Source organism: Zootoca vivipara, chromosome 17 (genome assembly GCF_963506605.1).
Source record: "Zootoca vivipara chromosome 17, rZooViv1.1, whole genome shotgun sequence".
In the NCBI taxonomy this organism is placed as follows: Eukaryota; Metazoa; Chordata; class Lepidosauria; order Squamata; family Lacertidae; genus Zootoca; species Zootoca vivipara.
Window position 1 is genome coordinate 35,098,999 of NC_083292.1, and position 27,948 is coordinate 35,126,946.

General features: G+C 48.5%; 1 protein-coding gene across 1 annotated transcript; it reads left to right on the forward strand.

The window, feature by feature from the left end:
- LOC118076256 (immunoglobulin superfamily DCC subclass member 3-like) lies at positions 1–26,507 on the forward strand (the record flags this gene model as incomplete). The annotated part of the gene is made up of 13 exons (XM_060269852.1): positions 1–373; positions 1,925–2,069; positions 3,424–3,554; positions 4,346–4,483; positions 4,649–4,807; positions 12,743–12,908; positions 14,898–15,148; positions 15,618–15,782; positions 18,470–18,658; positions 19,313–19,417; positions 23,194–23,323; positions 25,417–25,621; positions 26,415–26,507. Coding segments are annotated over 13 exons (2,250 nt in total), but the record flags the coding sequence as incomplete, so codon positions are not given.
- Between the last annotated feature and the right edge of the window lie 1,441 nt (positions 26,508–27,948).

Genomic DNA, 27,948 nt, shown 5'->3' on the forward strand with positions numbered 1-27,948 from the left:
CCAAACTCTTCTTCAAACTCTTATTCATTCTTTCTCACAGGCCTGGCCTACCCTTCAGAGCTGGCATTCCTCTTGGAGCCCAGCGACGTGATTGCTATCCGAGATCGCCCGCTCCTCTTGCACTGCCAAGTGGAAGGTGAGGCGCCCATCACCATCACCTGGTACCGGAACGGGGCAGCCCTCTCCAACAACAGCCATGCCGCCATCTTGTCCAACGGCTCCTTGCGGCTGGAAAGCGTGCACCGGCGGCCCCGGGGAGGCGGAGCTGCAGACGCCAACATCACAAGCGACTCCAGCGCTGGAGAGTACAGCTGCACTGCCCAGAACCGCTACGGCTTGCTGGTCAGCCGCAAGGCCCGAGTGCAAATTGCGAGTGAGTTTGGGGCGGCTAAGATGGCCACCGTTTGGCGCAGTCTTCTGTGGGTTCAAAAAGGGTGCAGCGGGTGGGCTGGGAGCAGCGTTGGATTTAGGGTGGTGCGGGAAGTTCTCCTGCAACGGGCGAGCAAGCCAAGGGGGCTCCAAACCAAGAAGATCCATTCGGGGGTGCCTAATTTGTGCCAAGTTGAGAGGGTCCAAAATGGAGAAGTTCCATAATTGGGAAGGTCTGTTTTGGGAGGGTGCCAAATTTTGGGCTTGCGCAGGGTGCCATATTACAAAAAATATGACCCAAGTCCGCCCTTAGTGGGAGTGTTTCCTTGTCTTGTTTCCATGGTTTTTATTAACTCTGTAATTTATACATCGGGGTGGAAAAGCTCAGGCCTGAGGGAGGGCATATTCAGCTCTCCAGACCTTTCTGTCTGGCCCTCAGGAATCTCCTCAGGCAGAAGGACCCGGCTTCAATCTCCAGCATCTCCAGGTAAGGCTGGGAGAGACCTCCTGGAGAGTCACTGCCAGTCAATGTAGGCCAGGCTTCCTCAACCTCGGCCCTCCAGATGTTTTGAGACTACAATTCCCATCATCCCTGACCACTGGTTCCTGCTAACTAGGGATCATGGGAGGTGTAGGCCAAAAACATCTGGAGGGCCGAGGTTGAGGAAGCCTGATGTAGGCAATACTGAACTAGATAGACCAATGGTCTGACTCGATATGAGGCAGCTCCCTCTGTTCCAACTGTCTTGCTGACCATTATTACTCTTCTCCCACTAATCCAAGTTTGGATTGTAATAATAATGATAATAATAATAATAATAATAATAATAATAATAATAATAATAATAATATATTTATACTCCGCCCATCTGGCTGGGTTTCCCCAGCCACTCTGGGCGGCTTACAACAGAAAAATGAAATAAAAGAATCTATTAAACATTAAAAGCCTCCCTAAACAGGGCTGCCTTCAGATCCTTGGGTCTGGGATCTCTTCTTCCATCTCTTAAACCACACGGACTGTAATGTCCTTGGGGCAGGGGCTTGCTCGCCTGCATTCTGCTCCCAAAAGTGCCATGCATGCTGACAGTTCTACATACAGCCGCGCCTCGGTTCTCAAACGGAATCCATTCCGGAAGTCCGTTCTGTGGGATGTAAAACATTCAAGTACAACATTCCTACAGTGGACATGTTAAGGGATGTTTTGCAGCACTCAGGAGAAGACTTCCTGTTTCCTCCTGAGCTGGGACAGACGTCCGCTACATGTGACTAGAAGAGGGTGTGTTGGGTTGTACTAGCATGGAGGAGCATGTTCTGATCAGTGTGTCTGTGTGTCTTCTCCATTTTGTATGTTGCTGTGTGCTTAGTCGCAGTCACTTGTTGGGACTAACTGCTGTCGGAGGTGGTCAGCCCCGCCCAGCCTGCTGCCCAGGGTGGTGCCCCCCCGCCCCCTATTACTATGCCACTGACTGTAGATGATGCAGGCGACTTCATTGGGGGAAGCTCCGCATGCATCTTGGGGGTGGCGGTGATGATCACGCCCTGTTTCTCCCCGCAGCGCTATCCAAATTCCACATGCATCCGGAATCCATGGCTGTAGAAGAGGGAGGTGTCGCCCGGTTCCAGTGCTTTATCCAGGGCGTCCCCGAAGCCACAATAACCTGGGAGCGCAACCGCACAGCCCTGCTGACGGATGACTACCGGTGAGCTTTTGAATGGGCCTGGGGTGCTGGTGGTACGGTTGGAGGGGACTGGTGCGTTTGTGTGTTACGGATTTGGTTTGTGGTGAGTGATCGTAAGGCAGGCCTCTGAGGGAAGGAAGTGTCCCAGGAATCAGCAATAGGAAGAGGAATAAGAAAAGTTCGGATTTGATATCCCGCTTTATCACTACCTGAAGGAGTCTCAAAGTAGCTAACGTTCTCTTTTCCCTTCCTCCCCCACAACAAACACTCTGTGAGGTGAGTGGGGCTGAGAGACTTCAGAGAAGTATGACTAGCCCAAGGTCACCCAGCAGCTGAATGTGGAGGAGCGGAGATGTGAACCCGGTTCACCAGATTATGAGTCTACCGCTCTTAACCACTACACCACACTGGCAACAAACAAGGCAGGACTATGGAAGGGAGCGACGTCCCAGCTAAAGAGAACTGGCAACTCAAGTTGATAGAATATGCACAACTTGCAGATTTAACATACAGCATAAGAGTGCAAGAAGAACATACCGTATTTTTCCGTGTACAAGACTAGGTTTTTCCCCTTAAAAATAATGTCAAAAATTAGGGGGCATCTTATACACATCTCCCCCCATTTTCTTAAATCTGAGTCCCCCAAAATAGGGGGCGTCTTATACATGGGGGCGTCTTATAGACGGAAAAATACGGTACGTTTAAAGAAGATTGGAAAACGTTTATTGAGTACATGGGAAATAGCTGTGTACAGCTGAAAACGCTGGCAGCGTTAAGATAAATTCAACAGAGTAAATAATTCCTGATGGGTGTAAGGGTGGAAAATTGATTGGAATGGTTACAACAAAATATGCAGATGGATGTAAGATATGTAAAATGGAAAGAGAAGAAGGGAAGTCATTGGATAGTTCAGTTTGTAAAATGTTTGTTTGAAATTGTAAAACAGAAAATTTAATGAAAAATATTCTCTATCTATGTCTATCTATCTGTATCTATCTATCATCTATCTATCTATCTATCTATCTATCTATCTATCTATCTATCTATCTATCTATCTATCTATCATCTATCTATCTATCTATCATCTATCAAAACAAGGCAGGACTTTGGGGCAAAGTCCAGGGCCTCACTCAGCTGCTGGTCACTTAGCAAAGCTGATGGATTCCTCCTCCTCCCCTTCTCCCTTCCATTTTTTCCTATCCACATTATCCGTTTCACTAGGCATAAGCCACCTCCAAGTCCCAAAGGCCTGCAGGCTTCCTTCAAAGGGGAGGCACTCCCTCCCACACACAGAGCACTTGCTGGCACAGGGGAGGCGGGAACCCCACCTCCAACCTCATCTCTGTTTCATTCTCTCTCTTCCTGATTCCACCAGGTACACGCTGCTCCCCACCGGGATCCTTCAGATCACAGGCGTGCGGCGTTCCGACGTGGGCACCTACCGCTGTGTGGCCAGCAACATTGCCAACACCCGTTACAGCCAGGAAGCCATGCTGAGCATTAGTGGTGAGAATCAGCCCTCTGCAATGCGGGACCCACAGCTGAATCACATCTGGGACGAGGCAGGAAAGCCAGCCGATTTTCCTTGGGGCTATTTGGAAAATTGGCCGCAGGGCTAGTGAGCTGAAGCAGAGAGGGAGGGTGTGGAGCTGGCAAGGTGGGGCAGGGGTTTCTCTGAGGTGCTTTCGAAAGCAAAGGTTGTATCTTACAAAGTTGAGATTCCGAGAGCTGAGATTCCTTTGCATTGCAGGGGGTTGGACTGGATGACCCTAGGGGTCCCTTCCAGCTCTAAGATTCTACGAAGTTCTACGTAGAATTGCTGAAATGGCTGACCCTATATCGGGCATGTGTGTTAACTTGGGTGGGCCTACTCTGAGCAGGGCTAAGAATGGATACAAATAACACAGAAAGATGCCTTGCATTAGGAAAAACGGCATACAAAAAATAAATAAAATGTGTCCATCATGAGAAACGCACGCTAAAATACAGAGAATTTTTTGTGAGGGCTTAGAAAATAAGTTTGCAAGCTGATGTGGAAATGTGGAGAACTGAACTGAACTCTGGGGAAACAAGAAGCCAAAATGGACAGACAGCATTAATTTAAAAAGGTCCAAGTTGCTAGTCCCTACGGCTGAATCAAGGAAAAAACTGAGGGAAACCATAATTGGCAGATTAGTAAGAGCTGCCTCTTTTGGATGCTAAACTCAGGTTGCTTTCTGGGTCTTTGGAAATGATGGGCTCAGAAGTTCAGGGGAACGAGGCACCTATCTCATTTCCCCTCCATTCTCTCTCACCAGTCTCAGTGGCCAAGCTCTACAAGGAGCCGGTCATCCTCTCCGGCCCGCAGAACCTGACCATCACGGTGCACCAGACAGCCATCTTGGAATGCATTGCTACCGGCAACCCTCGGCCAATTGTGTCTTGGAGTCGCCTGGGTGAGTGGGGAAATTGAGAGAGAGGGCATATGTGTGTAACCAGACCTCATGCCATAATGGAGGGAGAGGGAAGCTTGTTTTGTGGAGGTCCGTGTTTGTGTGACATTGGCACATTTGCCGTCCCTACAAATCTTACCATCTCACCTTCTCTCTCTCCCCACACAGATGGACGTTCCATCGGCGTCGAAGGGATCCAGGTCCTGGGAACTGGGAACCTCATGATCTCAGACGTGTCCGTGAAGCACGCCGGAGTTTACGTCTGTGCCGCCAACCGGCCTGGCACCAGGGTTCGCCGTACGGCACAGGGCATCCTCATGGTTCAAGGTGAGTGGGCATCAGCGGACCAGGGTGGTGGTGTCTGGCTAGAGTACTCGGACTGCATTGCATTCCTTGTCTTTTCTGCCATCAGTGGGGAGAGTGTGCGGCGGTGTGTGGCGTTCTGCGTGGAGCAGAAATTAAAGGGAAGTGTGCGATTCTGAGCATGTGCAAAGCGCATGCCCTTTTCTCAGCAAGAAGTCACACCTAGTTTGTCCAGAACCAGTGCAGTGTACTGATTAAAAGTGCCAGACTAGGAACTAGGATAAAATTCCCATTGAGGATTTTTTTTTTTTAAAGAACAACCATACCCCCACCTCAAAGTGATGTGGAGATATGGAGATATTGCAACTGTTGGGGAGAAAATGATAAAATGAGACAAAGTGAAATTGGCAGCTTTTCTTTTTTTAAAATAAAAAAATCCCAAGTTTCTAGTCCCTATGGTAGAATTGAAAGCATGTGGGTTATGCCTGGTGGAGGAATCCAGAAAACCAGCAGGCATCCGATTAGCCACTAAGTGGACTAGAATGGATCAGCAGGATCCAAACCTCTCTTGTCATGCTTATTTTAATAGCCCAGGTAGGTGGGAAACAGAACTTCCATGTTCAGGTGTAGCCTGCCTCTGAACGCCAGATCCTGGGGAGAGCTGCTGCCATTGTGTTTGTGGACTATCGGGCTGGACGCTGACGGAATCAGGATACTGGGGATGGCGGGATTGTTCCTGTTCAACCCCTCAAGGCTCTTCGCCTATCTGAGCGTCAGGGGCAAGAGGTTTCCCCCTCCCCTTGGGATTTTGCAACAGACAAGCCTTCACACACCCCACACCCCCTAACACTGATGAATTTCCCTCCCAGTAATCACCACCATCAGTGTCAACACAAGCCATGAAGAAGGGTGAAATGGTTTTGTTGGAGCCTCATAAATGTTTTACTGGGGTTCTGAATCTGTCGGCCGGTGACCTGACTCGGCTCCATGTTTTTGCCTATGAAAAATCCCTGATTACGCTGGTAGAACATCTCTGAGTCCGTAAGGCCTCCCCTGCCCAGCTACAAACCTCTGTGACCTTTGCCTCCCGGACACAAAGTCCTGGATGCCTTGCTATGAACGTCTCTCCTCCTTAATTTTCTGCTCGACAGAAATTGCAATGTCCCCTTGTCTTGGGTCTCTCTCTCTCTCTTCAAGGTGTTTTGTCCCCGATATCAGTTTCATTTCAGAACATCTCGCTGCCACCCCTCCTTGCCTCCTCCCCCCCCCCCCCGCTGCTCCTCCACTTTCTCATCTCAAGGGTTGATGAGAGGCAGGATCGAACCTGCCCCCAGAGCGGCCATCGATTCTGGGCCGTGGCTCAGATAAAGAGATGTGGGGTCGATTCCATGACCCATGTGCTGAGGACAAAAGGGCCTGGGGGTGATTGATGGGAGCAAAAAAAACCACAAAACACCCACAGCCACCCCACAACCCTGTCAGGAGAACGGCGTCGGCCAAATGGACCCCTTGTGGTGGCGTTGAATTCGGAATTGGCAGGGCTCCGTTTCCATACAAAGGGGGGGAGGGATGAAGAAAGCAGAGGTCTGTGTTGGGGAGTCAAGGAGTACGGCTTCACCCCTTAAGCCTTCCTCTACTCCCTCCAGCAAATGAGCTATGGCTGCTTGAGGGTCCGCAGGAGAGGTCAAGGGTGCGACGAGAAGGTGGGTGAAGAAGGAGTCTCCGAGGTTTGGCCGGCACGTCCCAGTTGGGAATGGCATACTTGACTTTGCGGGGTGAAAGGGCAGAGGTCATGACCTCCTCGTCCACACACACACGGCTGCCAGATCCCCTTCGATTTCTTCTCTCTAGGATGAAACATGAATGTGGACTTGGAGGTGAAAGTGGGAAATCCATTGTTAAGAGGCAAAGAGGTGTTCGGCGTGGGGGTCGGCCCCCTAAGCTATCGGAGATGTTCAGGAGCAGAATGGGCTGGCTTAGAGGTCCACTGCCTAGATTAAAAAGGGGACGGAGAGAGTCAGGCTGTTGGGACAGTGGCTCCCTCTCTCAGTGTGGCACAGTGGTTAGAGCGTTGGATTTGGACCTGGGCGAGCTCAGGGTTCAAATCCACCCCCCATGCCATGCAGTTGCCCGTGAGCTCTTTGGAGCAAAACGATATACTGCGGAGATGAAAGGAACATTAAGAAGGTGACTTAGAGGGTGTCAAGCTATTTTTTCGCCTAGGCAAGTATTGCTTACTCTGACTGGCAGCATCCATCTAGGTGCTCAGGTTATAAAGGTTCTTCACCATTGCCTGCCTGCTTCTAACCATGGATGCCAGAGATCGAATCTCCTGCACGCAAAGCAGGTGTTCTGTGGCATTAGGAGCAGAGGAAGCCTGAGTCAGGCTCTTGACCAAGTTAGCTCACCGTTGTCCTCACTGGCCGACAGCCGCTGCCCAGGGTTTCAGGGAAGGCCTTCCTGGAGAGGCTGGGGACTGAACCTTCTGCAGGCAAAGCAGATTCTCCCCCACTGAGCTGCGGCCCTTCCCTTAAAAAGAATGCAAGGTTTTAGTCCTCAAGCTTTCAAATAAAGGCCAGTAGCTCTCCAGGTTTTCAGGTGGGGGACAGCTCCTACCCTTACTTGGAGAACCTGGGACCTTCTGCCTGCCAGGCAGGTGCTGTATTCCTGAGCGATGGCTAGGGGGCTATCCAGAAGGAGGGGGGGGTCCCTCCATGTCCCTTCAGATTCCTTTGAAAGTCCCTGCTTCCTGACCTTCTGTTATCTCCCAGCTCTGCCAAGCCAAGAGCAAGGGTCCGAGCGAGCATATGTTTCGGGGTGGTTTAAGGGCGTGTGAGAGGGTGCACAGATTCCTCTGGCGCATTCTGTGGGGCGCAGGGAAAGGGCAGAGTTCGCTCTCGCCCCCTCTTCATTGCCATGCCGGCCCGTCTGGACGACAAAGCCATTTTCAAGTGAGGGGCCGTCTCTTCTCTCCTTTGTTTGGGGGGCGAGGCGGGGAGGGGGGCCGCTGTTCATTTCCCAGCCCTTTGGCGAGCTAATGAGATGCGGCCCGTCTCGCAAGCTTAAAGCTTCTTTTCTGGAGGGTGTCAGCCCTTTCAATGTGACATCTGCCTCCGAGGCTGCTCCCACGCTGCGGCCAGGGGTGGGGCGGAGGGGGGGGGTGTTGAGAGGGGCTCCTCCCGGCTGTGGCGCAGCTGGGGGACCAGGACCGATCTATGGGGCTGTGGCGCCTGAGCCCGATTCCTTCCACATCCAGCCTGCCCTGCAAAGAGGGATTTAGATGTCTTTCGAAAATGGCTCCAAAAAGTCCAGTTCAAAACATAAAGGGGGCCACAGCCGCCCCATGCACTTAGAGCCATATCATATTGCCTTAAAATTCGTGGCTTTCCCTCTAAGAATATTGGGAAGTGGAGTTTGCTACTCCATTCTCCTTCCCAGGGATTTCTGGGTATTGGAGTGGAAGAGGGGGTTTCTTAACAACTCTGAGCACCCTTCGCAAACTGCACTTAAAGCAAACATACCCTCCAAGTGTCCATATTTTCCAGGGACATCCCTGATTTAGAGAAGCCGTCCAGGTTTCTGATTTGATCCTGGAATGTCCTGCTTTTCCTTAAAGGTAAAGGTAAAGGGACCCCTGACCATTAGGTCCAGTCGTGACCGACTCTGGGGTTGCGGCGCTCATCTCGCATTTTTGGCTGAGGGAACCAGCGTACAGCTTCCAGGTCATGTGACCAGCATGACAAAGCTGCTTCTGGCAAACCAGAGCAGCGCACGGAAATGCAGTTTACCTTCCCGCCGGAGCGGTAACTATTTACAGTATCTACTTGCACTTTGACGTGCTTTCAAACTGCTAGGTTGGCAGGAGCTGGGACCGAGCAACGGGAGCTCACCACGTCGCGGGGATTTGAACCGCCTACCTTCTGATCGGCAGGCCCTTAGGCACCACCCGCGTCCCTATTTTCATTGGAGAAATGTTGGAGGGTATGGAGCTATCCAACTCCCCAGCTGTCTGAAGGCAATCCTGTATAGGGAAGCTTTAAAAAAATGCTTAATGTTTTATTATATTTTTATATATGTTGGAAGCCACCCAGAGTGGCTGGGGCAACCCAGTAAGATGTGTGGGGTATAAATCGTAAAATTATCATTATGGAATGGGATGCCCCTATTTTCATCGGAGAAAGGTTGGAGGATATGCATACATCGTCAAGCAGTCTTGGCTTCTCCCAAAGCATCCTGGGAACAGTAATTTGTTAAGGGTACTGAAAGTTGAGAGGACACCCCTGTTCGCCTCACAGAGCCACGATTCCCGGATTGGTCCAACCGTCAATCCCTCTTCCAAGGGAATTCTGGGAATTGGACCTTTGTGAGTGGGACTTCCTAACCACTCTCATCATCCCTAACCAACTACAGTTCCCAGGATTCTCCTGTGGTATAACAACGCTTTGAATGTGGGTCATAGCCAACTAAATGTGGTGTAGCGGTTAGAGCAGTGTTTCTCAACCAGTGTGCCTCCAGATGTTTTGGGACTACAACTCCCATCATCCCTAGCTAGCAAGGCCAATGGTCAGGAATGATGGGAGTTGTAGTCCCAAAACATCTGGAGGCACACTGGTTGAGAAACACTGGGTTAGAGCAGGCACCTCCAAACTTCGGCCCTCCAGATGTTTTGTACTACAATCCCCATCATCCCTGTTAGCTAGGGATCATGGGAGTTGTAGGCCAAAACATCTGGAGGGCCGCAGTTTGGGGGTGCCTGGGTTAGAGTGCCATAAGGACAACAGAGAATTAAAGGAGGCTCAGGAAGATTACTGCCCACCTTAAACGACTGTGTGGATGAGCCCAGAGAGAGAAATTGGCTGGTTTCGGAGCAAACGGAAGCACCAATTCAGGACGGGGCGGGGGGGGGGAGAGATGATTTAGGAGGAGTTGTGTTCGCTTAACACAATGATTTTTTTTGTTTCTTAGCGAAGGAGAACCAGGAAAGCATTTTGGTGCATTTAGGGAAGGGGGGGTAGAAACAGAGGAGGAGGTTCAGAAACTAATAACAATGTGGGAAATCTAATAAGTGAGGGGGGTTAATTTTCTGCCCATTGCAGAGAGCTGTTTTGCTCCTGTGTTTGTGTGACTCCCTCTTCTTTGAAAACTTCTTTTTAAAAAAAACGTGAACCGTACGAAATTTCCAGAGCCTCGCCTCTGTGCAATTTGTGTGCATGCCGCATAATGCAGGATTTGCAAAGAGAGAGAGGAGAGAGAGTTCGTGCGTCTGGCAGGGTTGAGTGGATTTGTAATTGTGTCTAGCGGGAACTCTGCCCCACTCCACCCCCCACCCCCTGGGGCGGGGGGGGGAGGAGGGAGGTGACCCCGGCAACCAGATCCTGAGGGAGAGGCTGTGAAATGGGCAGTGGACATTATTTTTGGCACATCTGAGTCCTCAGAGCTGGAAAAGAAAGGGAGCAGGGCAAAACAGATTCAGAAAGGGGCACGGGAAACTGTGGCATTGGTCCACAGAGCGCCATGTGGGTGTGGATGCGGCAGAGGGGAAACACGGGGTGTGCACACGCAATTCCATGCGTGTTTATGCATGCACATGACTCCAACCCCCCCTCTATTTTTTTTTTGTGTGTTTATATCCCACACATTTTTCTCCAAGGAGCTCATGCAAAGCAGATAGATAGATGATAGATAGATGATAGATACTTTATTGTCATTGTACATAGGACCCCTGACCATTAGGTCCAGTTGTGACCGACTCTGGGGTTGCGCGCTCATCTCGTATTATTGGCCGAGGGAGCCGGCGTATAGCTTCCAGGTCATGTGGCCAGCATGACAAAGCCGCTTCTGGCAAACCAGAGCAGCACATGGAAACGCCGTTTACCTTCCCGATTGAAGCGGTACCTATTTATCTACTTGCACTTTGACATGCTTTCAGACTGCTAGGTGGGCAGGAGCTGGGACCGAGCAATGGGAGCTCACCCCGTTACAGGGACTCGAACCGCCGACCTTCTGATCAGCAAGCCCTAGGCTCAGTGGTTTAGCCCACAGCGTACAATGAAATTGAATGCCATGCCATAAAAACAAAAACATAATTACAGCCACACATACACACACATCGCAACTCCTTGTTGCTTGGCTGCTGAGCTACAGCCCCTCCAAAGTAGGAGCTTATACCAAGTCACAACTAGCTCAGGGGTGACTGGTTTCGGGCAAAGGGTCCTTCCAAGGGGTCCTACCCAGATTGACCCTGGGGGCCAGTGCCGGATTTACGTATAAGCTACACAAGCTATAGCTTAGGGCCCCACTCTCTTGTGGACCCACCCAAAAATATACTGAATGTACCCCCTGAATGTACATTTCCAAAATATAAGATAAAAAACAAATAAAATATAACCTACATACAGCAACAGTGTTTTGTGTTGTGTGGGCTCCTATGATGTAAGTCATAGGCCCCGCTTGCTATCCTGCTCCCTAAAATATCACTGGTTTGCTCATTTCTATATATAGGGTGCCTACATTCTGCATGTGAAATGGCTTTAGATACCTATTAGGTTCATAAATTACCATATACAGTGGAACCTCGGTTTATGAACACCTCGGTTTATGAATTTTCGGTTTATGAACGCCGCGGACCCATCTGGAATGGATTAATTCATTTTCCATTACTTTCAATGGGAAAGTTTGCTTCAGTTTATGAACGCTTCAGTTTATGAACAGACTTCCGGAACCAATTACACCCATGCTTCAGTTTATGAACGCTTCAGTTTAAGTACTCCGCGGACCCGTCTGGAACGGATTAATCCACTTTCCATTACTTTCAATGGGAAAGTTTGCTTCAGTTTATGAACACTTACTCCGCGGACCGTCTGGAACGGATTAATTCACTTTCCATTACTTTCAGTGGGAAAGTTCGCTTCAGTTTATGAACAGACTTCCGGAACCAATTGTGTTCATAAACCGAGGTACCACTGTAGCATATAATTTTTTTCCCTTCCAGTAGCACCTTAGAGACCAACTAAGTTTGTCATTTGTATGAGCTTTCGTGCGCATGCACACTTCTTCAGAAAGCTCATGCCTATGACAAACTTAGTTGGTCTCTAAGGTGCTACTGGAAGGATTCCCCCCCCCCCCGACTACGTCAGACCAACACGGCTAGCTACCTGTAACATATATTATATATTCAACACAAAAAAGTGACAATTTGTTGTTGACAAGGACAGCTGGACATACAAAGGGCCCCATTACCTTCAGAAGCTTAGGGCCTCATCAAACCTAAATCCGGCCCTGGTGGGGACCCTTCTGCATACAAAGCAAAATCTCTGAGCTTGGGAGCTTTGACTCTGGCCACCCTCCTCTAAACATTTATGGGTGGATAAAGATAAAGGGACTCCTGACCGTTAGGTCCATTCGTGACCGACTCTGGGGTTGCGCGCTCATCTCGCATTATTGGCCAAGGGAGCCAGCGTATAGCTTCCAGGTCATGTGGCCAGTATGACAATGCTGGTTCTGGCGAACCAGAGCAGCACACGGAAACGCCGTTTACCTTCCCGCTGTAGCGGTTCCTATTTATCTACTTGCACTTTGAGGTGCTTTCGAATTGCTAGGTTGGCAGGAGCTGGGACCGAGCAACGGGAGCTCACCCTGTCGCAGGGATTCGAACCGCCGACCTTCTGATCAGCAAGCCCTGGGATCTGTGGTTTAACCCACAGCGCCACCCGCGTCCCTATGGGTGGATAGACAGATCCAATGAATTAGATAAGGCAGATGAAGCATGGCAGAGAAGTTTCGCTGAAGTGTTCATTTAGTTTAGAGAAGGATGCTGGCCTAGATGATACTCTTCTCATGTTCTTCTGCCCTTAGGGTTGCTTTTTTTCAAACCAGCCATTGCCAGTAATGCTCACAACCCTGAGATGCTGGCTTGGCACCATGACTAAACTTCCCTCCCTGCTCTCCTCTCCACCTCAGCCCCGCCGGAGTTTGTGCAATGGCCCCAATCCGTCTCCAAGCCCCCCGGCAGCAGTGCCATTTTTACCTGCGTGGCCCAAGGTGTGCCGGAACCCCACCTGATCTGGCTGAAGAACGGCAAGGTCCTGGCGCCTGGCGAAAACATCAAGCTGACGCACAACAACAGGTGAGACCGGGAACGTCCTCAAGGAACACACTTAGAAAGGATTGAGCCAGGGCTGGGCAGTGGTGGAAGCAGCTGGTGCCCTGTGGGGTCTGGTGGGACGGAAGGCAGGGAGCCCAGCAGTAGGGGGCGCCAGAGCCAAACAGAGGAGAGTCAACTAATTCTAGTTTTGTCCCCATCCTCCTTCCTGCTGATGAGCCCTATGTAGAGGAATTGGGGTGTGTGTCTGTGTGTATTCAGGAAACACAGGATGAGTGTAAGTTTCCAAAGGCTGGAGTGTGTGTGTGAGAGAGAGAGAGACAGAGAGACAGAGAGAGACAGACAGACAGACAGACAGACAGACAGACAGACAGACAGACAGACAGAGAACATTTCTCAGCCATTAAGAACTCTTTTATCTCCCTTTTCTCCATCAGTTTGTTAAACAACGCAGATGGCAAATTGCATCCAAATATGATTTCATCTGCTGCTGTTTTTCATTATATGAGTTTCTGATCCACTCCGTGTGTCTTATCTTGGAATACTGCCATGTTGCCTCTGTTGTACAGGCTTCTTTTAACATTTTTCTCTGTCTTTCATCTCCTTACCTTATACCTGACCATGCTCTATTTCTCCCCCTGTTGAATTGTTGGAATACTCTGTTAGTCTTGTTGTAAAATAATAAAACTTTTTTTAAAAAATCCTGGAAGCATAGGGGGTTGCAGCATTCCATTATTATTATTCATTTATGATTTTCAATTTTATCCATTTGAATAATTTTACAATCATTTTAACATTTTGAAACCCGACTTCCTTCCCCTCTTTCTGCAGTTCCTTAAATTTATTTTCTTATATTTTCTGCATATTCCAAATTACTCATTTATTCAACTTCTTTACTCTTATAAAACTGCAAGCTATTATAATAATCCTGCCAACGTGGTTATACGTTTACAGTTTATTTGTAAATATTCAATAAACCATTTCCATTCTTTTATAAAAAGCTTGCTATATTGATTTCTTATTTTTTCCCGTAAGTTTCACCTTTTCTGCATATCCCCTAAGTTTTTGTATCCATTCTCCTTTCTCTGGGACTTCTTCTTCTTTCCATTTTTGGGCAAGTAGCATTCTTGCCGCTGTAGTTGCATACATGAATAAATTTCAATACAGTTTGGGTAGTTCTGTCCCTATAATTCCTAAAAGGAATTACAGCATTCCAAAGGCTGGAGAGAGAGGGAGAGTTGCTCAGCCATTAAGGGACCCTTACCTCCCATTTCTCTGTCACTGGGTGCCAGGTTACAAAAAAACATTTCAGAATGCTATGCCGTGTTCACAACCGTCAAGGCAGCCGAGTTCCTTTGTTGTTGTTTAGTTGTTTAGTCATGTCCAACTCTTCGTGACCCCATGGACCAGAGCACGCCAGGCACTCCTGTCTTCCACTGCCTCCCGCAGTTTGGTCAGACTCATGTTGGTGACTTTGAGAACACTGTCCAACCATCTCGTCCTCTGTCGTCCCCTTCTCCTAGTGCCCTCCATCTTTCCCAACATCAGGGTCTTTTCCAAGGATTCTTCTCTTCTCATGAGGTGGCCAAAGTATTGGAGCCTCAGCTTCAGGATCTGTCCTTCCAGTGAGCACTCAGGGCTGATTTCCTTCAGAATGGATAGGTTTGATCTTCTTGCAGTCAATGGGACTCTCAAGAGTCTTCTCCAGCACCATAATTCAAAAGCATCAATTCTTTGGCGATCAGCCTTCTTTATGGTCCAGCTCTCACTTCCATACTATTCCATACTATTAAGGAACTCAGTGAGAGCTGGATGTGAGTTCCTTAATAGTGGTGTTTTAAAGATTGCCACTACATGTTGGCCTGTAGCTGCCCCACTAGGTGTTTTCAGAATTAAAAACAACACAGTTGTGCCTTTTTCTAAACCAAAGAGAATACTTTCCACCTCTTCTGCCACAACGCCTTCTGTCTTTGTCTTGCTAATGCTTCTCTCCACCCCAAACACTTCCCATAGCACCCTGATGATCCAGCGAATTACCTCAGCAGACGAAGCCATCTACCAGTGCATTGCAGAAAACAGCGCGGGGACCAACCAGGCCAGTGCCCGGCTAGCTGTGGCCCTGTCCAAGGAGCTCCCCAGCTCCCCAGAAGGGGTCCGGGCCACTGCCCTGTCCACCACCTCCATCCAGGTGTCTTGGCTCGAGCCCCCCATGGAAGTGACAGAGGCCATAATCGGTTACGTGCTGCACATCCGCAAGGCGGGAGGTGAGTGGTGAGCCTCACCCCAAATTCCCACCCAAAGTTCACTTCCCGGGCACAGGTTTGGTGGACTACGCACACCAGGGATGGTGCCGCAGTAAAAGATTTCGTTTTCTTACAAATGTGGAAGGCATATTGTAACGGCACCAGCGGGTGGTTGGGTAGCTATGGTGTCAGGAGATCCCACAAGTAAGTTGGGGGGTGTCTTTGCTCTGATCCAGCAGGACTGCTCTTACGTGAATAGCCCCAGTGGTTAAGAACGGAACCTCTGTTGCTGGGGACAAACCCTCAGGGGAGGGTTGTTGATGTCGTGCCCTTCCTGTGGACTTCCTGAAGGCACCTGATTGGATGCTTTGGGAGAACAGGATGCTGGGTGAGGTGGGCCTTTGGTCCGAGCCAGGAGGTCCCATCGTGATCCCATCCGACAAACATAGCATTGCCGATTGAGCTCTCTTCCTCCTCGCACCTCCTGCAGAGTCCGACAGCCGGGAGCTCCAGGAAGCCGTCAGCAAGACTACCTTCCAGCATGTCTTCACCAACCTGGAGCCTTCGACAACGTACTCTATCTACCTGAAGGCTTACTCACCCCTGGGCGCCAGCCAGGATTCCCAGCCCATCCTGGCCACCACTCTGGGCAGCAGTGAGTACACCCATTGGAGCGGTCTTCCTCCTCCTCCATCTCAGTGCCACTCTTTGTAGATGAGGAAGACGGGGGCGAGACCAGAATTTGTTGGCCATGCCTGTCTTTGGCTCCGGCTTCACCTGCCCTTGGTATCTCCGACCTCTGCTCTTCCATTCTTGGTTTGGCAAATTCAGAAGCGCGATAACCGTAACACAGAGATCATGATTAGGGATGCATTGCTATGATAATTGCAAATCTCTGTACAGTACAGTGGTAAGTCGGTTTAAGTACACAATTGGTTCCGGAAGTCTGTACTTAACCTGAAGCGAACTTTCCCATTGAAAGTAATGGAAAGTGGATTAATCCGTTCCAGACGGGTCCACGGAGTACTCAACCTGAAGCGTACTTAACCCGAAGTATGAGTGTAATTGGCTCTGGAAGTCCGTACTTAACCTGAAGCGTACTTAACCTGAAGCGAACTTTCCCATTGAAAGTAATGGAAAGTGGATTAATCCGTTCCAGACAGGTCCGCGGAGTACTTAAACTGAAAGTACTCAAACTGAAGTGTACTTAAACCGAGGTATGACTGTACAGTGGTGCCTTGCTAGACGAATTTAATTCGTTCCACAGGTCTTTTCTTATAACGAAAAATTCGTCTAGCAAATCCCATAGGAATGCATTGAATTTTTTTAAAAAAAAATTTTTTGCCCATAGGAACACATTAATTGAATTTCAATGCATTCCTATGGGAAACCGCGATTCGCTAGAAGAATTTTTCATAAAACGAATTTGTCTAGCGAGGCAACCTCCGCTAGAAAAAACCTTTCGTTAAGCGGAAATTTCGTTAAGCAGGGCATTCGTTAAGCGAGGCACCACTGTATGCGGCCTTTCAGCTAGATGCAAACAACATGGTGTGCTCCAGTATCTTTTTTTAGTAAGGATGATCATTGAATTGTAGAGTTGCATGGGACCCTGAGAATCATCTAGTCCAACCCCCTGCAATGCAGGAATATGCGGCTGTCCCATAAGGGGATCGAACCTGCAACCTTGGCGTTATCAGCACCATGTTCTAACCTAGGGGTAGTCAACCTTTTTATACCTACCGCCCACTAATGCAGCTTTTTTGATGGTAAAATTTCCTTACCGCCCACCAGTGCTCGATGGAAGGAGCTTGTGCCGTAGAACCCCCTACCACCCACCTAGAATCCTGAAATGCCCACTAGTGGGTGTTAGGGACCAGGTTGACAACCCCTGTTCTAACCAACTGAGCTACCTGGAACGATTCAATTTGTGTTTTCTTTGACGTTCCATTGTACGTAACAGAATGTGCATAACTTTTCTTGGAACCAAAGCACTTTGTGTCTTTAATGCTCCTAAACGCTTAGCTTGGAAGCATACGGGACAACTCCTCGCTGTTTTCCCCTCGCACCTTCTTCAGAGTGACCCTAGGAGCCCGTCCTCAATGGCCAACTCACCTTCCTTCACTGATTCCTTCATCCAATTGGCACAAAGGGTCGGGACATCTTCTCTGTGGCTACAATGCTCCCTTTTCATGCTGATTGGGCAAATATAGGACATTGGAGACAGGGACGATGCTGCGAAAATAGTAACAGGTCTTACACACACACACACACACAGCAACCCTGGATCCCTACAGCTCTGGGCACCAGCCACAAATGGTAATAGCTGTCAGGGACTGGGCAGAGGAGGAATGGTGGAGACCGCCTCCCCATCCTGACCCTTCCAGGAAGAGGAAGAGGAAAGACAGTACAGATTTACAACAGGGGTTTGAGGGAGGTCGCAGCTCAGAGGCAGGTGAGGGGAAAAGCTGGGAAATCACGAGAGAGCCAGAACAACACCCGGCTGACACATTGTCATTAGAAAGCATCCCAGACCCTCCATCTCCCAGAACCTGGCGATCCTTAAAGGTAGGAGAGCATACGAATCAATATGGCTAACCTGATTCAAAAACACCCACCCACTCCACTCGCACGTGAAAACAAAGTTCACCACAGCCAATCACAAACAAGCAACCACACCCGAGGCCCACCCCAACCTCTCTCACCACCAAAGCAACGCAAGTGAATGGCAAAGAGAACCTGCACAAGCGACGCAGACATAAAACCCCCACACATACATTAAGTAAAACAGAAACATCGTCACCCGACCCCACCCCCACCCCCACCTCCACTCACCATGACCCCCTCCACCTCTTCCCCCCTTTTTCTTCCTAATGTAACCCTAATGTCTCAACAAATGAAACTGACCTATAGAAAATGTAACTTGAAAAAAGAGACATTGCACATACCTTTGTAAATCAAGAAATCCTTAATAATAATAAATAAAAAGTAGGAGAGCAAAGAGCTCAAAGACAGAGGGCACGTAGCAGCACCATAGAGGAGGTTATGATGATGACGAATGAGGAAGTGGGAGAGACGGGGGTGGAGATTCACTCAGGACAATGTCATTATCCAAGAGGCTGGGTTCTATAGCCTCTCTCTGTAAAGATGGAAATAAAAAAGGACTGTAAGAAACGTTTCCTTGTCTTTATAATTCACGGGCAACCAGACGGGAGCCACTGACAGCTTCCTGACAATAGCATGGGACTGAGACCCCGCAGGTACGGGAGATGCTGTGTCCCTGCTTCTCTCCACCTGGGTGGGAAGGACAGTCACTCATCTCTCCCCCCCCCCCGGTCTACTCAGTCCCCGCAGCACAGGGCTTTTTCACCAAGATCCTCAACAACAGTGCCGTCCACGTCTTTTGGGAGCTGCCTGCCAAGCCGGGCCGAATTGAAGGCTTCAAGCTCTACCTCCGAAAGCTGCCCAGCGCCCACTACGAGGGCCCCGAGCTCTTATCCGGCATGGCCAACTCTTTCACGTTCAGCAACTTGGGTGAGTCTCCTCCTGGGCCTCCTGCGAGGGGGACCGTAGCTTCAGCTCCCTGGTGTCTCCAGTTTAGAAAGGTCCAGTGGTTGTGGGAAGATGCCCTGCAGAGCTGCTGCTGGTCAGAGTAGACCAGGCGTCGGCAACTTTTTCCGGCCATGGGCCAAAGCATTCGCACGCACTATCGTCCATGGGCCGCACATGCGCAGAAGCGATTTCCGGTGCTGCCCTGCCCATGTCTGGAATGCTGGAAATGGCTTCTGCACATGTCCGCAGCTTCTGCGACTGTGCAGACGTGATTTCTAGCGCCGCTCGGCGAGTCCCTGTGCCATGCTGGTTTAGCACAGCGCGTGGGGGACTTGCTGAGCGGGCGGCTCGGTTCACGGGCAGCCTGTGGGCTGGATAAACGGCCTTCGTGGGCCGCATCCAGCCCATGGGCAGGAGGTTGCCGACCTATGGAGTAGAAAATGCAGAATTATATGGACTAATAGTCTGTTCTGGTCTGAGGCAGATCCCTTGCCACATGATGAAGAAATTGCCCCCTATATCCCTTAGCTTCCCCTGCTAGCTAGCCCTCAGATTCTCCATCAATGCTGCCCCCTAGTGCCGGCTTCCATAAACCTGACCTCCACTCCACTCGCCTTTCCAAACTCTCTCCCACAGAACCATCTGCCATGTACGAGATCAAACTCCAGGCCTTCAACGGGAATGGCGATGGGAACAGCAGTGTGCGGTTTGTCTCCCTCCAGGAGAACTCTGAGAGGCTGGGTAAGGACCAGAAAACACACACACACACACACACACACACACACACACACACACACATACATACACACACGCTTCTGGCAATGGGGGATAAATTCAATTCTGTTAGCATTTAAAGGCAAATGTACCTAATTTACATTTACTGAAACAATTCACAAAGTGGAATAGGTGTATCCTTCAAAATTCATACTTCTCTACAAAAATGCATATACTAGTGAAAATAACAGAAAAAGTGCATTCCATAAGGAAAAACCGCAAAAATGCCTATAATTGGGCGAAATTACAAAGGTGTGTCTATTGGGAGAAATTTGCACTAAAATGAATTTTCATGAGGATTCTTTTAAACACACACTTATACACACTAGAGTGGCCAAAATCGTGGAAACTTTTGGGATTTCCTAGGTCTGATGTCTCATAACATCAGTCTTTTGTCAGTTTTTTTTTTGTAATTATTTTTATTAAAGATTTTCTTAGGTTACAAAGATAGTGCAATGTCTCATTTTTTTTTTCATGCATCATTTTTACACATCAATTTTAACTTGTTGAGACATTATGAGGAAGGGGGGAAAGAGGTAGGTGGGATGGGGGGTTGGGTGTGGTGGATTGCCGATGTTTCTGTTTTTCTTGATATGTGTAGGGGTTCGGCGTCAGCGTCGTTTGTACAGGTTCTCTGTTGTTTGTTCGTGCTTCTTTGTTGGTGAGAGAGGTCAGGATTCGTCTTAGAATGTGGTTATTCATTCATGGTTGGCTGTGATGATCCTTAATTTCTTGCGTGAGTGGGGGGGGGAGGGTGTTTTGATCAAGTTAGCCATATTGATTTGTATGCTGCCGGTAAGCTTTTGTCATTTTCCTGTTGGGTTGTATAAGTGATGAAGGGGAACCATACTGGGGTGAAGGTGTCTTCTTCTGTTTGTCCCCGTGTCAGTTTCAGCTTACTGGTTAGTTTTTCTAGCAGGGCCGTTTCCCATACAACTTGGTACCATTGGTCCAAGCCCACTCCCGATAAGTCCTTCCAGTGCCTGGCTATGATGCTTCTAGTTGCTGACAACAGATGGATTATAAGTTCTTTATGATTTGCGTGAGCGTTGTTATCTTGAAAGATATTTAGTAAAACCAATTCTGGGGTAATTTCTAGCACTTGCTTAGTTATGTTACAAATTTCTTGCATAGATGTCTTCCAGAATGATTGAATTTTAGGGCACTCCCACCACATGTGGAGGTACGTGCCTGTGGAAGTGCATCCTCTCCAACATTTTGATGAGATTCCTGATCGTATTAGTGATAATTTTCGTGGAGTCAGGTACCATCTGTGAGTTAGTTTCAATGAGAGTTCTTTTCTTTTCATTGATATAGATTTGAAAGGGGGTTTCGACCACATTTTAGTCCATTGGGTAGGGTTGATTTCATATCCTATGTCATCCTCCCATTGTCGTTTTATCTTGTCCAGGGGATCTATGGGATTCTGAATTAGTATCTTGTAAATTGCAGATACCATCCCTTTTCCGTGTCCTTTTGGCAATTGGAGGAGGTTTTCGAAAGCTGTCAGGGGTCTAGTTGCTGCTGGTTTTACAGTTGGGTTGTTCAGAAAGGCATGTAGTTGATGTTGTGCTAACCAGGACATTGGGATGTCTTCTAGTTTGTCCTGTATTTCTTGTGGTGACAAAGGTTTGTTGTCTTTATAAAAGTCTATTAAGCGATGTAAACCTTTGGTTTGCCAAGTCTTCATCTGGAGGTTTTGTGCTGCATGATGGAACAAGGGATGGTAAGCCAGGGGAATTAATGGGGATGGGGTTGGAGATAGTTTACTAGTTTCTGCTTTCCATGCTTTGAATATGGTTTGTGTGTATCTGTTGAGTGTTGTGGGAATCTTCCTTAATTTGTTTGGGAGAAATGGATATGCTGTGGTGCAGATATTTTCAATTGAGTCCCTCTCCAGATGTACCCATTGTTTTGTCTCGTCTTGTAGTATATATGGGATTATATGGCGTATTTGGTTGGCGTTGTAGTATGTTTCTATGTTGGGGATTCCCCATCCTCCTACTGAGGTGGGGAGGTGAAGGTATTTGGTGCCAATCCTTGGTTTTTTATGTGAGAAAATAAAAGAATGTAATTTTCCCTGCCATTTGCGAAGTTGGGTTGGGGGGATCCAGATTGGGAGGGTTTGGAATAAGTATGTCAGTTTTGGGAGGGTGACCATTTTGACGATGGCTATTCTGTCTGAAAGAGTGAAACTCATACTGTCCCATTTCTTTAGGTCTTTGTTTATTTGTCGCCACATGGGCTTGTAATTATGGAGGTATAATTTATTGAGGTTCTTGGTTATTTGTACCCCTAGATATCTGAATTTGGTATGACAAAGTTTTATTTTGGTGATATTAGTAAGTTCTTTTTGGATATGGGGAGGGGTGTTGAAGCACATGGCTTCTGATTTTCCAAAGTTTACCTGTAGGCCCGACACCATTGCAAATGTGTTGAGTTCTCTGATTAGGGAGGTTGCTGTATTTAATGGGTCTGATGTTGTGACCATCAGGTCATCTGCAAAGAGCCCTAATTTATAATTTTTGCCTTTTATTTCCACTCCCTTGATGTCTGTGGCTGCTCGGATTCGGATTGCTAGGGGCTCCAAAGCTAGGATGAATAGGAATGGAGACAGCGGGCATCCTTGTTTTGTGCCTCTTTGAATTGCTATGGTGTTTGAGTCCATATTATTAATTCTGCATTTTGCTGAGGCTTGGGAATATATTTGTTTGAGGATTTGTAGGAAGTTGGGGCCAAATTTCATGTTAGTTAGTACTGCTAATAAGTATTTCCACTCCAAGCAATCAAAAGCTTTGAGGATATCTAGGGACATAATTGTCAGTGGAAGTTTAGTTGCCTTACTGTGGTTGATTAAGTTTAGTAGTTTCCTGATGGGGTCTGTAATATTGCGACCAGGGACGAAGCCAGTCTGGTCTGGGACTATTAAATTGCCTAGAAAGATTTTTAAACGATTGGCCAATATTGATGTGAATATCTTGTAATCCTGATTTATTAATGAAATTGGGCGGTAAGATTCTACTTTGAGGTTGTCCTTTAATGGTTTTGGGATGGAGACTATTTTAGATTGATTCCATGTTTTGGGAATGAGCCCCCCTTTCATGATATCATTGAATAGGCGTATCATGTAGGGCATCAGGGGTTCTTTGAATTTTTTATAGAATTCTGCCGTGAAGCCGTCTGGGCCCGGGGCTTTATGTGGTTTCAAGTTTTTAAGGACCGTATCTATTTCCTCAGGGGTGATAGGGCTGTCCATAAATTCCTGTTCCTCGTTGAGTCTTTTGTCAGTTTTAAGCAAATCCGCCTCTTCTGGTTATTTAGCTATAACTTTAGATAGAACAAAGATATAATTCAACCCACTTTATTGTGTTTTATCTTCTGCATTACATTATCTTTCTATTGATACATGGTATTTACGGTATTGTTTTATGGTGTCGTTCTAAAAAAAGACTGATGTTCTGAACCACCAAACCTTAGAATGGCAACATTTCCTAAAGGTTTCCACTGAATCTCTGGGAAAACAAGAAATGAAGAGAAATGGAAATGGGTAGCATCCTGATTGCCCAGGATGCAGGGCTAGGTGGGCTTTTGGAGCGTTCCAGCAGGGCTGTTTTGATGCTCTCTTCTCTCAACCTCCTCTGGGCAGCCTGCCCCCTCCAGCCGCTCCCGATTGCTGACCCCCACCCTCCTGCCTCTCCGTCTCTGTGACCTCCGTCCCCTAACGACTGTGCTTTGTCCCACAGATGCCAACTCAGTGTGCCAGTGTGGGCAGGAAGGGGAGAGCTCCCTTGCTGGCATCGTGGTTGGCGTCCACATTGGCATGGCGTGCATTATATTCTGTGTCCTCTTCCTTATGTTCGGCTACCGCAAGAGGTGAGGATGTGGAGGCTGCTCTGTACGAATCACTAGGACCTCCCAGCATTTCCTAATTTCCCTTGACAGCCAAATATAGCAGCGGTTTTTTTTTTGGGGGGGGGAGGACCTTATCCATCCAAAGGGCTCCATTCCCACATGCACAATCTTCTAGGGGTAAAGGTAAAGGGACCCCTGACTGTTAGGTCCAGTCGCGGACGACTCTGGGGTTGCAGCGCTCATCTCGCTTTACTGGCCGAGGGAGCAGGCGTAAGCAGGACTAAGCCGCTTCTGGCGAAGCAGAGAAGCACATGGAAACACCATTTACTTTCCTGCTGTAGCTGTACCTATTTATCTACTTGCACTTTGACGTGCTTTCAAACTGCTAGGTTGGCAGGAGCAGGGACTGAGCAATGATAGCTCATCCCGTCACAGGGATTCGAACCGCCGACCTTCTGATCGGCAAGCCCTAGGCTCTGTGGTTTAGACCACAGCGCCACCCGTGTCCCTTCTTCCGAGGGGTACACCACAGGAAAAGTCCCCGGTGGTGCCATGTAACCTGCTGAACTTTAAATCCTAACCCACAGTTGCCCATGTTTTTTCACCCAGGACCGTCACAGTACAGTCGTGCCTTGGAAGTCGGACGGAATCAGTTCCGGAAGTCCGTTCGACTTCCAAAACATCTGGAAACCCAAGTGCGGCTTCCGATTGGCTGCAGGAAGCTCCTGCAGCCAATCGGAAGCCTCGTCGGGTGTTTAGGTTCCAAAATTAGTTCTCAAACCGGAACAGTCACTTCTGGGTTTGCGGCGTTCGAGAGCCAAAACGTTTGAGAACTAAGCTGTTCGAAAACCAAGGTACGACTGTAGTTTCTTCCTAGAGGTACATCGTATGCCCTAACACTTCTCTTTTTATGTCCCAGTGGATCTTCCTGAAATTCCTGCCACCATCTCCCTCTAGGACCTAACTATATACATAAATAGATTGCAGCCATGATGGGTAGAGTCAGTGTGGTATCACGATTAGGGTGTTGGGACAGTACCTGGGATACCAGGGTGCACAAATCAGTCATGAAGCTTGCTACCCTGTTTCTCCGAAAATAAGACATACCCATAAAATAAGCCGTAGCAGGATTTATAAGCATTTGCGCAACATAAGCCATACCCCGAAAATAAGACATAGTGATAGGCACAGTTTTGTAGGGCGCCAAGGAAGAGGCTAGGCTGGACACGTAATAAAAATAAGACATCCCCTGAAAATAAGCCACCGTGTGCTTTTTTGAGGAAAAATAAATATAAGACGGTGTCTTATTTTCGGAAAAACACGGTAGATGAGCTTAGCCTGGTCCCTGCCTCTCCTCCTAACCAACTTCAACAAGGTTGTTGTAAGGATAAAATGGAGAGGGGGGAGAGAACCATGTCCTTGGAGGAAAGACAGGATATAAACACAAAAGTAATAGTTTCCTGAAATGTTTATTCCAAGTGTCCCCTCCCAGTCTCCTTAACTATAACTACCATGTATATGTGACTCATATGATTGCTTCTAACTTTTGTGACCCTGATGTAACATATGTTTCTTGTAATCTTTTTTTTTTACTTTAAGAGATGATGTTATGCTATTATACTAAATGATATCCTAGTTTAAAATGTTTTACAGTCAAACCTCGGTTCCTGAACAACCCCGTTTTCGAATGTTTCGGCTCCCGAACGACGAAAACCCGGAAGTAAATGCTCCAGTTTTGAAACGTTTGTTTGGAAGCCGAATGTCCGACACGGCTTCCACTGAGTGCAGGAAGCTCTTGCAACCAATCAGAAGCTGCACCTCGGTTGTCGAACATTTCGGAAGCTGAACGGGCTTCCAGAACGGATTCCGTTCGACAGCCGAGGTTTGACTGTACTAGGGGCTGCTTCCCCCTGCTGACTCTGCTCACGGACCCTGCAAAATGCAGCGTGACGCTTGCAATAATATTATATAGAAAGATAAAATATACAGGCTTAATTTTGAAATAAACTAAAAACAAAATATCATCACCATAATCATCCTAGGGAGATTTCCTATGTACCATTTAAGAAATGTTTCAGGAAAGGACCCCTTCTCTCTACATCTTCTCTCTACAGCCTGTTCTGTAAGAAAGGGACCCAAGAAAGCTGGACCATCCCACAGGGAACAGAACCGGTGCAGACCACCACGCGGGAGCCTCCCCGAAACCAGCGGAAGCTGGAGGGTGGGGCAAAACCTTCAGAGATGGTGGAACTGGTTACCCAGGTGAGGATGGATGTATGTGTGAGTGTATGCCTGCTTTTAGCTCAGCAGCTGCCCCAGGTAGAACCAAGGTGCCCCAGGGGGAAGGGCCACGGCAGCAGCCCTGGGTGAAGATCTAAATCACTATCATATCGCTTCAAACAGTCAAGGTCTCCTCCAATGAAACCCGGGAGCTGTTAAGGGTGCTGAGAGTTACTATTCCCCTCCTGGAACGACAATTCTAGGTTTTTTTTAGTAATCGATCCCTCTTCCTGGGAAACTCCGGGAGCTGAAGGCAGAGGGCCTTCTCGGTAGTGGCACCCGCCCTGTGGAACGCCCTCCCATCAGATGTCAAGGAAATAAACAACTATCTGACTTTTAGAAGACATCTGGAGGCAACCCTGTTTAGGGAAGTTTTTAACGTTTGATGTTTTATCGTGTTTTTAATATTCTGTTGGGAGCCGCCCAGAGTGGCTGGGGAAACCCAGCCAGATGGGCGGGGTATAAATAATAAATTTATTATTATTATTATTATTATTATTATTATTATTATTATTATTATTATTGCTCTGGGAGGGCAATAGCAGCTGTCAGCACCATGAACAAACCACAGCTCCCGGGATTCTTCAGAATTTATCCGAAAGTGTTATCATAGTTTTTTTTAATGCATAGTGTGAATAAGGCCTCAATTCCATAATATTTTCTCTCTGGAGCTTATACTCAGAGGGTCAAACGGGGGCCAGGGGAGACTGCCAGCAGGGTCTGATATATAAACATCTGCAAGGCACCCTGGGAGTGAGGAACAGAGCTCGAGGGCCAAGAGGCGGCGCCCGAAAGGGCAATGCGGTTAACCTGCCTTCCTTTCTCCTCACAGAACCCCCCATCCTCCGATGGACTCACCGCCCAAGACACTCCCCACTTTGAAGTGACCGTCGAGCGCTGCCCTCCTTCACAGCCCAGTGGTTAAGCCAATGCCCGGTGGGAATGGAATAGGGGGAGGCCCCTCAAGGAGCCCGGTGGCAGCTCTGTTGGGGCACGGCCTCCTGACCCCAATTTCCCACCACCCATCCAGGATTCCAACCGCAAACCTCCAAAGAATCTACCTCACCTCTGCTGGACAGCCAGCCCCTCAGCGTCCGGTCCAGCTGCCACCTGAGCCCTACTCCCACCCCAGTTCTCCCGAATGATCTATTTTTGATACAAATACCAAAACTACCTCAACCTGCCAGCCACCGTCTGGCTGCTTAAATGGCCCCCCCCCCCTTGCCGAAAGGGAGAAGGGGTAGTGGCAGAGAGGTGGGGGGACAGGGAGCAGCTTTCCACGGCAACCAGAAGATTCTGGAACTTGAGGCAGCCATCTTGAGGGAAAGCCAGAAAGCGGGGGGGGGAGACAACTTCTCCCCACTCTCATTCTTGGCTGCCTCAAGAATAGATGTGGAAGCTGATCTCCCCCTGCCCAAATTGTGCCGAAGCCAAACCCCCTACGAATTACCGGGGCTTTGGGGAGGTTGAGGCTCCAAAATTACTCCCAGATGAGTCATGTGGTCCACTTGGGGTGGGGCGAGGACCGTCCCTTTCTGACACCTCCCACCCATGGTGCCTGGGCGCTCGGCACCAGCATACCAAATATCGCCAAACCAAAAGTGGGAGCAGCAGCAGCGGACCCCCCCTCCCAAATACCCACCTCTGTCCTCCTGTCTTGAGGAGGGCAATGGGGCAGGGGGGGGGGAACGCTTCACCCAAAGCCTCACATTCCCTTCCCCTTTTCCATAGCTTCTCTTGCTGCTTCCTACAGAGTGTCTTTTTTTTGATATATATATATTATATATATGACGTCTCTATCCAAATATTTTTTAAGATGATACACAAAAGTTTGCTGAAATGCTTTCCAAAGATGTAGAGCTTTAACCGTGTGTGAGGACAGAGCCTTAGCATTTGACGTTTCTCAGAAGCGGGAGGACGGTGGCCGACGACGTAGGGGGCCGCTGTTAGCCCTCTGGAAACAGCCGCGGCAGCTGGGACCTCCGGCACGACTGCCATGCGGCTCTTCAGTTGTAAGGGGGAACATATTTATTGACAGAACCAAAATGTCCCACCCAGATTCTGGCTGTGGGCGGACTCCCTCAGTCCCCTGAGGGAGGCCATCCAAGATATGGTTGGAGGCTCAATAACTTAGCTCTCCAAATTACTCCCAAACCAGAATTACCTCCAGAACCTCCCTTAGAGCTAAAGAGCCTCGACCGTGAGGCCGACATAGTGTGTCCACATCAGAGGACTAGACACTATGGTTACACCAGCGCCTTTCTCCTTTTCTTCTTTTCCTTCCTTTCCTGGTCTCTTTCTCTTTTCTCGGACACCAAAGCCGGCATATCAGGATGTGGTGGAAGCTTAGCTCCATCCTCCTCAGA